The sequence below is a fragment of the Cololabis saira genome, chromosome 9, assembly GCF_033807715.1.
Source record: "Cololabis saira isolate AMF1-May2022 chromosome 9, fColSai1.1, whole genome shotgun sequence".
NCBI classification, from domain to species: domain Eukaryota; kingdom Metazoa; phylum Chordata; class Actinopteri; order Beloniformes; family Belonidae; genus Cololabis; species Cololabis saira.
This window is the reverse complement of record NC_084595.1, coordinates 3,607,038-3,623,695: the sequence shown is the minus strand read 5'-3', so window position 1 is coordinate 3,623,695 and position 16,658 is coordinate 3,607,038. Positions and strand designations below refer to the sequence as shown.

The 16,658-nt window shown below is 41.5% G+C and overlaps 1 protein-coding gene across 1 annotated transcript; it reads left to right on the top strand.

The window, feature by feature from the left end:
• The first annotated feature begins 2,627 nt into the window (after positions 1 to 2,627).
• Positions 2,628 to 15,761, top strand: LOC133450840 (phospholipase A and acyltransferase 4-like). The gene is made up of 5 exons (XM_061729744.1): positions 2,628 to 2,721; positions 14,128 to 14,171; positions 14,370 to 14,478; positions 14,670 to 14,935; positions 15,669 to 15,761. The coding sequence occupies exons 1-5, from the start codon at positions 2,628 to 2,630 to the stop codon at positions 15,759 to 15,761; spliced, it is 606 nt and encodes a 201-aa protein (XP_061585728.1).
• The last annotated feature ends 897 nt before the right edge of the window (positions 15,762 to 16,658 follow it).

Here is a 16,658-nt window from a genome sequence, read left to right as displayed (position 1 = left end):
GCAGCACCTTGAATTGAATAAGTTCTATTCTAGCGCAAGGCGTGCTAGATCGTATGCTGCGGATAGCTTTATCCCACAGCTCCCCTGTGAAGTCCATGCGTTGACCAATAGTAAAGCAAGAAATTTGGTGGTGCTAGACCCCCATTAAATTTAAATATTTGGAGAAGCAAATACCTCACTCTAGGTGTTTTACCGGCCCATAAAAAGTTGGAAACAATTTGGTCAAGTGATTTAAAAAAAGTTTTCGGTAGAAATAAAGGAGTGCACTCGAACAAAAAAAGAAATTTAGGCAATACAGTCATCTTCACTGTGTTAATTCTTCCTATCAGCGACAATGGTAGGGAATTCCACCTCTGTAAGTCCGCCTTCACTCGAGTTACCAGTGAGGAAAAATTAGCAGTGAAAAGAGAGGGCAGAGTGCGGGTCACATTAATCCCTAAGTATCTAAAGCCCGACGGGCTGAGTTTAAAGGGAATATCAGATTGTTTGAGTAGTAGAGCAGAAGTGTTTATGGGGAAGCATTCACACTTATGAAGATTGACCTTATAGCCGGAGAAGGATCCATAATTCTTCAACAGAGATAATATTGATGCAATGCTGGTTAAAGGGTCAGATACATATAAAAGGAGGTCGTCTGCATAAAGTGACAATTTGAGTTCCACATTGGACCTAGAGACTCCGCGAAATAGAGGAAGAGTTCTTAAAGCAATTGAAAGTGGTTCGACGGATAGAGCGAAAAGCAAAGGGGAGAGAGGGCATCCCTGTCTCGTGCCACGAGATAATGTAAAATAAGTGGAGTAGTTGTCATTGGTGTGAATGCTGGCCTGAGGGGAAGTGTAAAGAAGTCTAATCCAAGATATAAACCTGTATCCAAATCCAAATTTATGAAGTGTTGCAAAAAGATAGTTTCATTCGACACGATCAAATGCTTTCTCAGCATCAATCGCGATAACAACTTCAGGAAGTGGAGAAGAATCTTTAGAGAAAATCACGTTTAGAAGTGTACGAACATTATAAAAGAGCTGAAACCATTCTGCTCCTCAGATATGATGCTAGGAAGGATCTTATCAAGACGAATTGCTAGTGCTTTGGCTAAAATTTTGACATCCACATTCAGTAAAGACAAGGGCCTGTAGGAAGTACATGATTCAGGGTCCTTGTCCTTCTTCAAAAGGAGTGCAATGGACGCCTGCATTAAAGAGGGAGGCAATGAGCCATGATCAAGGGACTCATTGTACATTGAAAGTAAAAGGGGGGCTAATTTGTCTTTGAATTTTTTGAAAAACTCAGCTCCGAACCCATCGGGACCAGGGGCCTTGTTGCTTTGCGTAGCTTCAATGGCGGCAGCAATTTCTTGCAAGCTGAAAGGAGCATCGAGGCCATTAGCCACATCCAAATTAATAGTAGGGACAGTGATATTATCAAGAAAGGAGGTCATTTCTGCTGTGTCAAGTGGAGATTCTGACTCATAGAGAGAGTGGTAGTATGACTTAAAAATTGTGTTGATGGCGATTGGATCGGTGGTAAGTGTGCCATTAGAATCTCTAATGCTGGGAATCAGTCTCGACGTTGCTTGCCTTTTTAATTGGTGAGCCAATAACCTGCTTGGTTTATCGCCGTGTTCATAATAGTTGGCATGAGCGCGTAATAGGAGCCGTTCAGAATCGGCTGTCGCTATAAGATCGAATTTTGACTGCAAATCAAGCCGTTGTTTCAGTAAACTCGGACTTGGGTTAACTGAGTTTAGTCTGTCTGTGTCCTGAATTTTAGATGTGAGCTCCTGTAATTTAGCCCTGCGGATTTTACTGGCGTATGCTGAATAAGAGATAATCTGTCCTCGCAAATATGCTTTGAGTGATTCCCATACTAGCGAAAAACTGGTAGAGTCTGTTTTGTTTAATGCAATGAAATCATCTATTGAAGCAGATATAGAAACATTAAATGCATCGTCGGATAAAAGCAATGGATTAAACCTCCAGGGAGAAGAAAAACGGGGGCGCTCAGACCATGTTATATTCAAAGTTAGAGGGGCGTGATCCGAAATAACAATTGGGTGGTATACGACAGAAGTAACTTTGGGGAGAAGAGAGCCATCAACAAAAAAATAGTCAATACGTGAATATGACTGATGTACTTGAGAAAAAAAAGAGAATTCCTTATCTCCAGGATGTGAGAACCTCCACGGATCAACAAGCCCGTTCTTTTTTTTTATTTTTTTTTTTTATTAACAAACAGTGCAAACGATGACAAAAGACAGCATCAGTATGTGTGTGTGTATGTGTGTGTGTGTGTGTGCATGCGTGCCGTGTTTGAGTGTAAATAAGGTGATGAAAATAGGTACATAAATTGAGAATATTGATTCGAAAGTGAACAAATAAACAATTTTCATATAGAGTGGTGTAGCATGATATCATGTAAATATAGCAATATCCTAATATAACATAATTTGTATAAAATATTATAACATATAACCAAATTATATCACCATACTATTATATATTACAATATAATACTATAGTTTAACATGCCAAGAGATTTCATAACTTAAATATAATAATATGAAACAATATATCATGATAATGCCAGTAATAATTATTAGAGTTAGAATTGGTCATTTATGTTTTGCAATGAGGGGTGAGGTCAGACCGGGGTGTCAGGGGAGCGAGCAGGAGGCCCCCACCAGACTTCAGTTGCCCGACCGGGAGCCCCAGCAGGAGGCAAGTAGGACGGCAGTGAAAGGAAACCCCCCCCTACTATATAAGTACATATATATTTTTTTTTTTTTTTTTATTTATTTATTTTTTTTCTTCTCCCCCTTTTCTTTTTCTTTTTTTTTATTTTCCCCTATTCCCTTTCCCCCACTACCCCTCCTGATTAATTTTGTTAGTTCTGTTAGATGTCATTTAGAGTCAGGAGGGATCGCATCTTGGACCGCAACCCGACCCAGAGGAGGCTGCCGGCCCGTTGTGGATCGACCTCCTGTGCTTCTCCTACTCTGGGCAACTCCCAGACCCAGAGGAGGGGGTCTGCCCGCTGAGGAGAGGCTTTCCAATTTTTCATTATTCATTTATTTTATTTAATTATTTATGTGTTTAATTGTTCCCTCCCCCCCTTTTTTGAGAGTGAGAGAGATGGGGTTCTCCCATACCTGCCCCCTAGCGCCAGCCAGGGCCCCGTCATGGCCCCACAGAGCCAGGCCTGGAGCCCCCGCCCACCTCTACCTTCAGCCAGTCAAGCCCGGCCCCGCCCCCCCGCCTTTACTCTAATTATGATATAATAACTTCATTATCATGATTATTGTTCAAATTAAAAAATAAATAAAATAAAATAATAATAAATCATAATAATAATAATAATAATAATAATAATAATAATAATAATAGTAATATACAAAAAAGAGAAACAAGCCCGTTCTTGACTGTAAAATCGGTAATAGATTTTGACATAGAGGATTGAGTCAAAGTACGAGGATTCGAACGGTCCAAAGAAGGATTAATAACACAATTCAGATCACCGCCCAGTATTGTAATATGCGTATTTAAGAAAGGGAGGTTGCCAAACAGCCTATCCGTAAAATTGGGGTCATCAAAATTAGGGGCATATATATTCACCAACAATACAGGGTTACAGTATAGAGTGCCCGCAACAATAAGATATCTACCATTCTTATCAGATATTGTCCTGGAGACGGAGAAATTGACTCTTTTGTTGATCAAAATTGCTACTCCTCTAGACCTAGAATCAAAATTTGAATGAAAAATATCACCCACCCAAGCTCGTTTGAGTCTGAAATGATCTTTATTTCGCAAATGAGTTTCCTGAAGGAAAGCTATGTCAGTGTCCAAGCGTTTCAAATGTGAAAAAATCTTTGATCGCTTAATTGGATTATTCACACCTTTAACATTCCAGCTAGTGAATGTAATGTTTGATCCAGTATCAGGCTTGCGCAGATTACGATCGCTCATAGGCATTCTCTGAGAGAAAATAAGACCGACTCACCCACCACCAGAGGAGATATAAGGAAAAAAGGTAAAAGGGAAAACCAAAACAAACAAAACTCAGGAGTATATACATACCTACAGAGACAAAAAGCCAACATCCCATAACCCCCGCCCACCCACCCAACGCACATTAGATGATCCCATCCCCAAACGATGGAAACAGCCGTGCTGGCTTCAAAGGAAGCCATTCTCGAAAGGAGATGCTCTCGACTGTAAAGCTAGATACAAAAACGAAAACAAAATTAGCTCCTGCAGAGTTAAAACCTTAAAAAAAATAAATAAATAAAATATGAGGCATATGAAACCAACAATCTGAGCCATTCTGACGATCGCTGTCTTGTCAGGGTAACAACAAACGTTAATTAAATTAAGGAGATCTTTGGCCTATAGAACAATGATATATACATATATGTACTCGCACACCCACACAGACACGCACACACATGCACACAATTTAAGCAAAGACAGGGGTGTGTGCATATTTTCTAATCAAGGCATCATACCAGAGAAATGATTAGGCCTTCAATTTTAAACGGTGTTGTTCCCATTGATAGTTAGAAGAGAGAAAAAATAAAAATAAAAAAAATAAATAAAAAAAAAAAATAAAAAAATTCCGACATAAAGTCCCATTTTCTGAATTGACTCAGTCACTCACCCCGGGCCAGAGTCCCGCATGGAGGCATATGAAACCAACAATCTGAGCCATTCTGACGATCGCTGTCTTGTCAGGGTAACAACAAACGTTAATTAAAATTAAGGAGATCTTTGGCCTATAGAACAATGATATATACATATATGCACTCGCACACCCACACAGACACGCACACACATGCACACAATTTAAGCAAAGACAGGGGTGTGTGCATATTTTCTAATCAAGGCATCATACCAGAGAAATGATTAGGCCTTCAATTTTAAACGGTGTTGTTCCCATTGATAGTTAGAAGAGAAAAAAAAAAAAATTAAAAAAAAAAAAAAAAAAAATAAAAAAAATTACGACATAAAGTCCCATTTTCTGAATTGACTCAGTCACTCACCCCGGGCCAGAGTCCCGCATGGACAGCAAGCTGGATAAATCGTCCCAGGAAATTAGCTGGTAGTCACTTTTTTTATTTTCCTGATGAATGCCAGGGCTTCATCTGGCGACGTGAAGTCACGCTGCTGGCCATCATGGGTTACACGCAGCCGGGCGGGGTACAGCAATCCATACCGGACTCCTTCAATCTCCCGCAGCTGACGGCGCACGTCATTAAAGGCAGCGCGCGCCCGCGCTGTCTTGGCTGTGTGATCCGGGAACACGGAGATGCTCATACCCCGGACTTTTATCCGCTGCCGCTCTCTCGCCTTTCTCAGGATGTCAGCGCAGTCGGTGTAATAATGGAGCCTTGCCACTATTGCGCGGGGCCGCTCCCCGGTCTTCGGTCTCGGCATGAGGGTGCGGTGGGCTCTGTCCACCACCGGCTCTGCGTCGAGGGAGAAGGCTTCCGCCAGGAGCCTGGAAACTCCGGCTGCAGATGAAGAGTCAGGATCCTCCTCCGGGACGCCAATAATCCGTAGGTTCTGCCGACGGGACCTTGACTCCAAATCCTCGCATCTGTCCTCCAGCCTCACATATTCTTTCGACAAGTGATCCACTTTTTTCTGGAGAGCAACGATGTCATCTGAGCAGCTTGAGAGCGAGAGCTCGATCCCAGCGACCGTGGCTGCGAGACCCGCGACGTCCGCCTTCATGGAGGAAATACTGCCAGAAAGATCAGCTTTAAGGGAAAGCAGCTCGGACTTAATGGACGTTAAATTCTCGTTCAGTGCTTGCTGAAGCTCTGACCTAAATACAGCCGCAACATCATTGCGAAGAGCGGAGAGAAGTTCGGTTTTAAGCCGGCTGAACTCCGCAGCTGGAACCTGCGCAGCGCAGGTGCTCTCCGGAGGAGGGGAATCACCGCGGGGCGAGGAGACGGCATGAGCAGCAGGCCGCGGGTTAGCTGGAGGGTTATTCCCCGCTTTGATGGACTTTGGAGGCATTTCCGTGGTAAGTCGTCGAAGTAACCGCGTTGAAAATAGGTTAGTTAAAACCAAAGCCGTGGGAGTGATACAAAAAGTGCCAATAAATGCTGAATTAAAATTAACTCTGCAGGAGCTCCGCTAATTACGTCTCACCCCATGTAAAGCTAAGCCGGAAGCCCAAGAGAAGGTTTTTTAAGTAAAGGTTTAATTACTGCCACTTTGAAAACTTATGGTACGTATCCTAAGTTTAGGGATAGGTTGATTTGGTCCAGTATTGTCGCACCAATAAGAGAAAAAACATTTTTGAATAGTGGATTCGGGATGGGGTCTAACATACATGTGGTTGACTTAGCTCTATTGACGAGTGAGGTCAGCTCAGGGAGGTCTATAGGATCAAAACAGTCTAGAGTCAAGTCAGAGCCTAGGGAAGTCGCTAAAGCTGAAGAAACACCCACAACCGGCTGGTTGATTTCTTCTCTAATTTTCGTGATTTTACTGTTAAAGAAGCTCATAAAGTCCTCACTACTGAGAGCTGCAGGAATGCACGGCTCCACAGAGTTGTGACTCTTTGTCAGCCTGGCTACAGTGCTGAACAGAAAACGTGGGTTACTTTTGTTATCCTCTATCAACGTTGAATAATAAGCTGTTCTGGCTTTGCGAATGGCTTTTTTATATATTATTAGAATATCTTTCCATTCACGATAAGAGTCTACAGACTTACAAGAGTACCACTTCCTTTCCATTTTACGCACGTTTTGTTTCAACATGCGAATATCTGAATTATACCAAGGAGTTAAGCTCCTGTGGCTCCTTTTCAAAGGAGCAACTTCATCTAAAGCTGAATGCAACAAATCAGCAGTGTTACTAACAAGAAAATCAACATCAACATCAGAGGTAGAACCCAGGTCACTGGCCTCTATTGCTTCAGTAGAGGCTTCACTATTTTCCACTGTCGCAAGATGAGCAATGGTCTCCGTAAATTTAGCAATAGCTTTATCAGACAAACATCTGCTAAAGTAATACCTCTTAGTTTTGCACTTCAACATCGACAATATTAAATTCAAACGTTATTAAATAATGGTCGGATAAAAGGGAGTTTACAGGTGACACCAACAGATCATCAGTTTCAACACCGTAGGTGAGAACGAGATCGAGAGTATGATTAAAACAGTGCGTTGGTTTGTCCACTTTTTGTGAGATACCCATTGATTCTAGAAGAAAATTGAAAACTAATTTAAGATTATCGCTTTCAACATCCATATGAATATTAAAATCACCCACTATGATGAATTTATCTATACTGATCAATAATCCAGAAAGGAAATCTGAAAATTCCGACAGAAACTCTAGATAAGCGCCAGCAGGGGGCCGATACACTACCACTAACACAACTGGCTTCTCTGATTTCCAGCTCGGAAATTTCAGACTAAGGTTGAGGCTTTCAAATGTATTATAATTGGACTTAGGTTCAATTTTTGTTTGGAGACTGGAGTTATAAATTGCTGCGACTCCTCCGCCTCGGCCGGTGCTTCTAGGAATATGATGATTAAAGTAGCCGGGCGGAGTTGATTCATTCAAACTAACATACTCTTCCTCCTGTAACCATGTTTCTGTTAGGCAGAAAATATCACTCCTGCTCTCTGTAATTATATCATTTACTAACAGAAACTTAGAGGGCTACACATGCCCCCTCTGGCCAACCGGGGCGCCAGATGGGGTGGGGAGGATCCGGCCGGAATAACGTGATCCTTCCACGCGCTACGTCCGGCCGGAGAAACCCCACCCTGTCTGGTGAAAAGATGCGGCCTGCTCACTCCTCAGGTTAAGGAGGAGACCTGAGCTCAGTGCAGGGCCCTCCCGGGGTTGGTAGAGGATGGCAATGCCCAGGACTGTCACTTAGGTAGGAGCACTGGGTGATAAAATGGGAAAGAAAACGGAATAAAAAAAACATTTAAAAAAAAAAAAATAACAGAAACTTAGAGCTTAATGATAATAATAATTTTTCGGTCTCTTATTGGCACCAAATGTGCATTGGTTTTAATTTTTACAAGGTTATTTTGGTTAACGCCTCCAAAACGCCGTACCTGGTGAACTTGTGGAGGGTGGGGAACTGCAACCACTTCTATTTTGATAGGCACCTGGTTAGAGTCACCAATATCATGTAATCTTACAGTTTTAGAGTCGCTAATTACATAATGCAATCCCACAGTTTTGTTGGCAGGCGTTGATCCTCGAGAAGCAGCAGAGAAGTGTGTTAAACTGCAGCTCTGCATCCTGGCTTGGACCCTGCGTTGTCAGGGGGAGTGTCTAATAACATGGGCCAGATTTCTAGAAATAAGAGAATAAGAGAAATAAGAGTGGGATGAATGCCGTCCCTTCTAATCAGACCGGTCTTTCCCCAGAACGTCTCCCAATTGTCAATAAAGTCCACGTCGTTTTCTGAACACCACCGATACAACCAGCGACGGAGTGAGAGCATGCGGCTAAACATGTCATCACTGGTCAGATTGGGGAGGGGACCAGAGAAACTTACGGAGTCCGACATGGTTTTGGCGTAGTTACACACTGAGACAATATTAATTTTAGTGACTTCCGACTGGCGAAGACGGGAGTCATTAGCTCCGACATGGATGATAACTTTACCATATTTACGATTACCCTTTGCCAGTAGCTTCAAATTTGCTTCAATGTCGCCTGCTCTGGCCCCCGGAATGCATCTAACTATGGTCGCTGGAGTCGGTCCCACATGCCTGACTATGGAGTCGCCAATCAACAGGGTCGGCTTCTCAACGGGTGTGTCGCTGAGTGGGGAAAATCTGTTAGACACATGAAGCGGGTGGTGGTGTTCCGTGAGCCCTTTAAGACTACGCTTCTTACGAACCGTCACCCACCGGCCCTGACTGGCCGGCTGCTCGGGAGCTGCAGGGGAGCGGCTAGCAGCTGCTGCTACAGGCCCGTCCGCCGCTAGCTTAGCCTGGTTAGCTGACGAGTCTATCGGACTATGGTTTAGTTGGGGGAACCGGACCTCTAACTGATTGAGCCTCGCCTCCAGTCCTCCAAATAAACTACACTTTAAGCACTTACCGTCTTCACTAAAGGAGGCAGAGGAAAAGCGAAACATTTCACACACTGCAGCAAAGAGGAGAAACGGTGGGAGAAGGGGAGGCCATGCTAAGAGGCTAAAAGCGGATCAGATCTATCAGAACACCAGAGGGAGCGATAAGACTGGTGTCATGTGCTCTGGTCCTCGTCAGCACACCTGCAGCTGAATTCGGTAGCAGGTGTAAACTTGTAATACTCTTTTAGGAAGACCCGAGGGCATTACAATATTTACCACAAATACTGGCAACAACACCTCCGTGCTGGCAGGAGAGAATTGGGTGAGGCGATTTTTTTAAGATGGGGCGTGACTCACCTGACAGGCTGACAGGTGAGTCACGCTTCCTTTTATAATAAGCTGATGACATGATAAGTCACAGACACCATCTTGTGAGTCCGAAGAAGTCGAAAGGAATCACCAAAACCAGTCAGGTATTTAAAAAACCTAAAAATTCATTTTCCACAAAAAGAATTAGCAAATTCTTATATTAACAAGATTCACTCCCTCTGCTGCAGTTACTGGAAAATGAGATATTAATATAATATTATATATATATATATATATATATATATATATATATATATTTATATAAATGGAAATGTAGTAGGGGTGTCAAATTAGCACGTTCATTTTGATTAATTAATTACAGGCATATTTAGCGCGTTATGTTTGTCATCATTCTACAGCTCTGTGTTTTTACAGATTAAATGCGTTAGCCACACATCGACAGTAGTCATAATTAATAGAAACCTAGCCCTCCACAGGGCTAACGTTATGTTATCTAGATACCGTAATGTTAATGTCATTCATTAGCGCTACATTAACTTAATTTGACCTTGTCTCGGATGACGGTCCTCCGCTCTCGGAGTAAACAGGGCGTTCTTGGAGAAAATAGGAAATATCGTCCAATCAGAAGAAGGGGCAGGGTTAATTTGAATCAATTATGGTCAAGGACTCAAAACCATGTCCGATGACACCACCCACGACTCTCTATGTGAAACTATTCAAAAGTTATGGAAGGAAATAGGATCTATTAAATATCGACCAATCAGCTACTAGTATCACTTCCTGTTTAAGGTTGAAGTTTGACGCAGCGCCACGGCCACGCCATTTCACGAAAACTCATGATTTTTATAACTTTTCATCGTTAACTTGTCTCCTGAGCGAGTTTTATGTCGAACAGACGATCCTGCTAGGATGAGTTCGTTAAAGTACGACACGTGAAAATGGCATAAATTTCGCCAAAATTAAACGATTAATTCAAAATGTTCAAAATGGTCGACTTCCTGTTGGGTTTTGGCCATGGCGGCAAGAAACTTTTCTTTAAGTTGTGACATGATACAGGTGTGTACTGATTTTCGTGCATGTACGTCAAACCGTATTATGGGGCTTGAGGCACAAAGTTTTCTAGGGGGCGCTGTTGAGCCATTAGGCCACGCCCATTAATGCAAACGATTAAATATCACATTTTTCGCCAGGCCTGGCTTGGTGCAAAATTTGGTGAATTTTGGGACACGTTTAGGGGGAAAAAAGGCCCTCATTTCATCGGAAAAATAAAAATGAGGAAAAAAAAAAAAAAAATTCCTACAGATACAAGAGGGTTCTCGCACTCAGTGCTCGGTCCCTAATTATGAGGTGAACCTCTAAATTTCTATCTAAATTAGTAGCCTCACAAAAGTAACATTTCAAAAAGAAGACTGTGGAACCAATCACACCCTGATCAACTGAATGGTCATCATCATATCCTCATTAAACTCATGTCATTTGTACCAGGGTGTGTTGAAGCAGGAAACATCTAAAACCTGCAGGACAGCAGACCTGAGGACCAGGTTTGTTAGGAAGTTATAATTAGCTTCAGTCTCCTGCCCTGTAAGAGTCTGCTAAACCCTAAACCTACGCCCACATTTTATTTAGGGATTTTAGTTCTGTTCGATTAAAATCAAATGTCTTGAATTTCCCTTTGTAGACTAGACGGGATGTACCCAAAAAGTGAATGTAAGGAGCATTTATGGGTACTTTATGGTATATATATTGTAACAGCCCTTGGAATGACGATGCGTGAGATCGACTAATGCATAAGGTCTTTTATTTGTTTCTTCTCAGATGATCCTTATGGCACTGTGAAACTGTTTGTTTTTACAAAAAACACACATATACAAAACAGACATCAAGATACCATTTACACAACGAATTCATAAATCTTTACATTATTAAAACATTCCGTGCATACCTCGCTGCGCTCTCCAAGGAATGCAACTAAATCCATGAATGAATTGCACGCTCCGATTGTCGCGATTGTCCACAAACAGCCTTCCTAAAACAAACAATAATGCGGCGGCACAAATGTCCGCTTTGTTACACAACAACAGCATTCAAACTTCAAAGAAAAAGAAACAAAATGTTGCCAAACCCCCACAAACAAAGAAATAATCTTACCCGGCCAGAGCGATGCGGCACCCAGCCGCAGCTGTCTTAATGAGTGTGTAAACTACAGCTCACCTGTGCAGGAAACACTTAAACTCTCGGTGCGCACATACCTTCCGGGCCAGTTTACGTTTATAGAAAAAATAAATCCCATAACACAAACAAAACAAACAAAACAACAAAAAGAAAGCTTTACAACAATCCAGAACAAATTTGCCCCTTTGAATTTACCTTTTTAATTTGTTCTCTTTTTTTCCACTTTACCTTTTGAATATTCACACACAACTCACATTATGGCCTTTTACATATATTTTCTTCTCTAAGTTGAGAAGTGTTTTTATAAATAAGTCCATGAAAAACATCATAAAAGGAACAATAAAGTCAGCTTTATTGGATTCTAATTTAAATTGTGGTTTATAGGACATTACCGTGTCAGTTTGAGTTCACAACAGTTCAACAAGGATGTTGTTATGATCATAATGAAACCTACACAGGGAAGGGTTGTCTCTTTGTTTTACATGATTTTAAATAATGAAAAGGAAGAATGTTGTTTCACGAGTTATAAAGAGCACGATTTTACTTTCAGTTCAGTCAGTCCAGCAGTTGCAGCTGAATCCTCCACTTCACCATGTCTTGTAAGTCTACAAATATTTATTCTTAATTTCATTCCTGTTTTAGTTAGTTAGTTAGTTAGTGATTTATTCCGAACATGCAATGATATATAACGTAAATATGCAGGGCTGCACATAAGTGGGCCGCCAGAGCGCATGCGCCGTCAAAATCCACGGTGCGCTGTCAATCTTGTGCTGCGAAGCGCTTTTGCGTACCAACAGCTGGGGCTCATATTATTGGTTGTGGCCAGACCAGAATACTAATATTAAAATATCTATTGCGACAGCTTTTCCCCAGAACTGCCACTCAAAGTTTGTACTGGCCAATCACAGCGCGTCCTTACTCGGTGGGTTGGGCAGGAAGAAAGGCAAGGCTGAACAAACCCCGACACGTCTCGTCAAAATGTCCAAGAAGCAAGCGCCATTAAGTAATTATTTTGGCGTTCCACCACCACCAACTACAAAGAGACGCCAAACTGAACCACTACCCGTGGATAGAAACAGAAAACGTGTGTTCGCCGAGAAGTGGCTTCATGATGTTACGCGGCGACACCGTACGTTCGCGTTCCCGCGTATCCTACCCCGTAAGCTCTGCGTTGGTGCAACGCGGAACCATAAATCAGCCAGTGTCCGTCACTGCATGCAGCAGTTACCTGCGCCAGCAAGACGCTGCTCTGATTATGGCTCAAAGTTTATGAAAACCACAAATAAAAGAATAATTTGAGAATATTTTATGAAATCAATAAACAATTCCATCATCAAAATTATAACAAATAAAGGTTCAATATATCTTGCTTTGCATGTAATAAGACTAAGTAATATATTAGTTTCCCCTTTTAAGTTGAATTATTGAAATAAGTTAACTTTTACACCAAATTCTAGTTGAATTATTGAAATAAGTTAACTTTTACACCAAATTCTAGTTGAATTATTGAAATAAGTTAACTTTTACACCATATTCTTCACCTGAAGCAATATTGTACACCTTGGCTGATGTTGACATACAGAGCATAGGAGGATATTTCAGCTGCTATATGGTTGGCTGTCTGTACAGTCATGCAAGTTCAATGCTATTAAAGAACACGTTTTTTCATATAAAATAAACACATTTTTATCCAGTTTAGAAGTTTTGGGGCTTTTTTTTGGCTCCTGTGCTGCTGAAATCGGGGCGTCCTTTATTTCTATTTCTGAAAGGTGGCAACCCTAGGTGCAAAATATGCCATGAGCATCCAAATCTGGCCGATAAAAACTGTAACTTTTATACTGACTCTACAGACTAACACGCACCATAATTTGTTAATTCATCTTTATACGTGAATAAATATCGTTTTGCCTATAACTTATTCCTGCATCCCTCTTTTATCGATCCGGCGAGACGGGTCACCGCGTTTTTGGAGGCCCAAGTCACATATCCAGGGGCTCCTCTGAGCACCAGACCAAAATAGTTATGTGCAGCCCTGTAAATATGAACAAGTAAAACAGAAATAATAATACAAAATGGCCGATCAAGACAATTTTACAAAACAAAACAAAATAAAACAAAAAAAAACAAAAAAAAACAGCACAGTAACTTCACTTGCATGTCCGAAAAGGGGTGGGAAGAAGTATAACTTATTTAATCCCGCCCCTTCTCCATAAAATATTAACAATATTTATTTATGTCCTAGACTGTTTTGAAGGGTTTTATTCTGATTTTATAATATAAACTGTTGATAATTTGTTAAAAGGGACTGCATGCTGTTATTATTTGACTGTTAACATTTGTGATATCTGAAGGGAAAAAAATGTTCCCTGAGTGATCCAGACCAGCGGTCCCAACCTGGTCCTCGGCTGCTGTCCTGCATGTTTTACACTTAAGTGGATGGATGGATAGATAGATGGATAGATCTGATATGTTAATAGCAAATGAGTTTTTAGAGATCAAACTTAAAAGATGTGTTTGATGTTCTGAACTCTCTTTTGGTGTCTGATTGTGTTTTTCTTCCAGTTTCCAGCAGTTCAGCCGCTTCAATCAGGAAATTCTTTGACAAGGTTTGTAAATTTCATTTTTCTTGTGCTTGTGGGAGGGGTTCTGTATAAAGGTCAATAGCAACATTGTCTTTATTTTTTAATTTTCTTCAACTCCAGTTCAAACCAACAACTGGGTCGACTGGTTTGTTTTTATCATTCTTTCTGTCGTAGTCACATTATCTCTTCATTGATTGATTGAATGTTTTTTTGTAACTGAAGGATAAAAAGCAGGCCAACCCTGGAGACCTGATCGAGACCAAAGGTTATTTGTTTAACCACTGGGCTGTTTATGTTGGTGGTGGAAACGTTGTTCACTTCACAAAACCCGGTGAGTGTCCTCGTTCCTCCAACATGTCAGACTGAAACAAAACCAAACAAGGTTTCAGGTTGTTCTCAGCTGCTCAACGGTGTGAATCAGCAACAGAGCAGACGTAGAACCATGTCAGCATCTCTAGGTGTCAGCATCATCTCAGTGAGCTGCAGCTGAAACACTTTTTTCTTCTTGGTTCATCCTTTTAGGGGGAGGATCAGGCTCCGTCAGCGGTGGTGGTGGTGGTTTTGTTGGTGAAGGCAAAGTGTTGAAAGAGAAACTGGAGGACGTGGTGAAGGAGGACAAGTGGATAATCAACAATCTCCTGGATCATAAATACACACCTCGTCCAGCTGATGAGATCGTGAAGAATGCCTGTTCAATGGTGGACACAAACCTGCATTACCACCTGTTGGACTACAACTGTGAACACTTTGCCACTGAGATGCGCTACAACAAGCGTGAGAGTCAGCAGGTACGTTAGAACATGTTTCTCCTGGTGGTTTGTGTTAGAATCAGCAGGTACGTTAGAACATGTTTCTCCTGGTGGTTTGTGTTAGTGAGAGTCAGCAGGTACGTTAGAACATGTTTCTCCTGGTGGTTTGTGTTAGAGTCAGCAGGTACGTTAGAACATGTTTCTCCTGGTGGTTTGTGTTAGAGTCAGCAGGTACGTTAGAACATGTTTCTCCTGGTGGTTTGTGTTAGAGTCAGCAGGTACGTTAGAACATGTTTCTCCTGGTGGTTTGTGTTAGAGTCAGCAGGTATGTTAGAACATGTTTCTCCTGGTGGTTTGTGTTAGAGTCAGCAGGTACGTTAGAACATGTTTCTCCTGGTGGTTTGTGTTAGAGTCAGCAGGTACGTTAGAACATGTTTCTCCTGGTGGTTTGTGTTAGAGTCAGCAGGTACGTTAGAACATGTTTCTCCTGGTGGTTTGTGTTAGTGAGGGTCCGGGGTGAAACCCTGGACCTTTAACAGGACTGAGCTCCTCCTCGTCCTCTCAGCCGTCTCCTCCATGACGGTGTCACACTCATAAAGATCCAGAGATTTAGATCAGCAGACGTGGTTCCAGCACCACTCTGGTCTGCTGCCTCTTATCTTCACATGAAGGGAAGATGTGTTGCACAAATGTTCAGAGTTGTGGATTGTTTCTGAAGGACAAGAATCTGAATCTTTTCTTTGTGTAAAACATGTTCTTGTTCCCCCTGCAGGCGGAGAACATAAAAGCAAAAATTGGATTAGCAGCAGTAAAAGTATGCAGATATGCAGCGCGAGTAGCACTGGGAGAATCAGCATCTCGATGAAAAAGTAACTTGCATATCAATCCCTGTTTCCTATTTCATAAAGTTTGGTCAAATCCACATGACCTCACTTCAGAAATAAAGGTGCCAGTTCAGACAAGGTAATCAATAATGTTTTTCTCTTCAACTGAGGAGGAGCATGATTCTTATGTCAAAGAAATCAAATATTTCATATGATGTAAACACAAATATGATTGAGGCTGATCAGATGAATCAATAATAAAATTAATATATTTAAAAAGGAATCGTTTGTTTCTTTGTTTTGTTTCATGAAAGTACTTCAACTTAGTGTTTACACGGACCTGTAGATGTTCATTGATGCTGGATTTCTTTATCATGAAAATAAACATGTTTCCATGTATTTCAGTCCTGATTATCTCTGATTCCTGAATCTGAAGATTCAAGATCATTGGTCTCCATTGATCTCGTAGATTGTTTGGTCCACGTTATGTGACGTTGTCCTGACACACACACACACACACACACACACACACACACACACACACACACACACACACACACACACACACACACACACACACACACACACACACAGCAAACAGACTACAATATATGACCACACCCTCACACCCAAGAATTAAACATACCCCTAAATGTTTAAAGGGGACCTATTATGGCATTTAATGTATATTTTAAACAGGCCTTGAATGTCTTAAAAACAATCAAAAGCTTGTTTTTTCTACATAAATCAGAAATTCAGCCTGTGGGCCATGTCTTCAGTTTTACCGCTTCTAAAGCCTTTTTCTGTGCTTCATTCTAAGGGGGCGGGGCTATGATAATGAGGCTCTGCGCTGATTGGCTGCTTGAATGACGTGTAGCAGGGGAGGGAATAAAGCTTCGCTTCAGGGAGAATTCAATTCAATTCAACTTTATTTATAT

Excerpts from the sequence above, each read along its gene's own strand:
- LOC133450840 (XM_061729744.1), top strand. The coding sequence starts at position 2,628 with ATGAGGGGTGAGGTCAGACCGGGGTGTCAGGGGAGCGAGCAGGAGGCC. Across the intron at positions 14,172-14,369 it reads TCAGGAAATTCTTTGACAAG|GATAAAAAGCAGGCCAACCC; the intron begins GTTTGTAAATTT and ends TTGTAACTGAAG. Across the intron at positions 14,936-15,668 it reads ACAAGCGTGAGAGTCAGCAG|GCGGAGAACATAAAAGCAAA; the intron begins GTACGTTAGAAC and ends TTCCCCCTGCAG.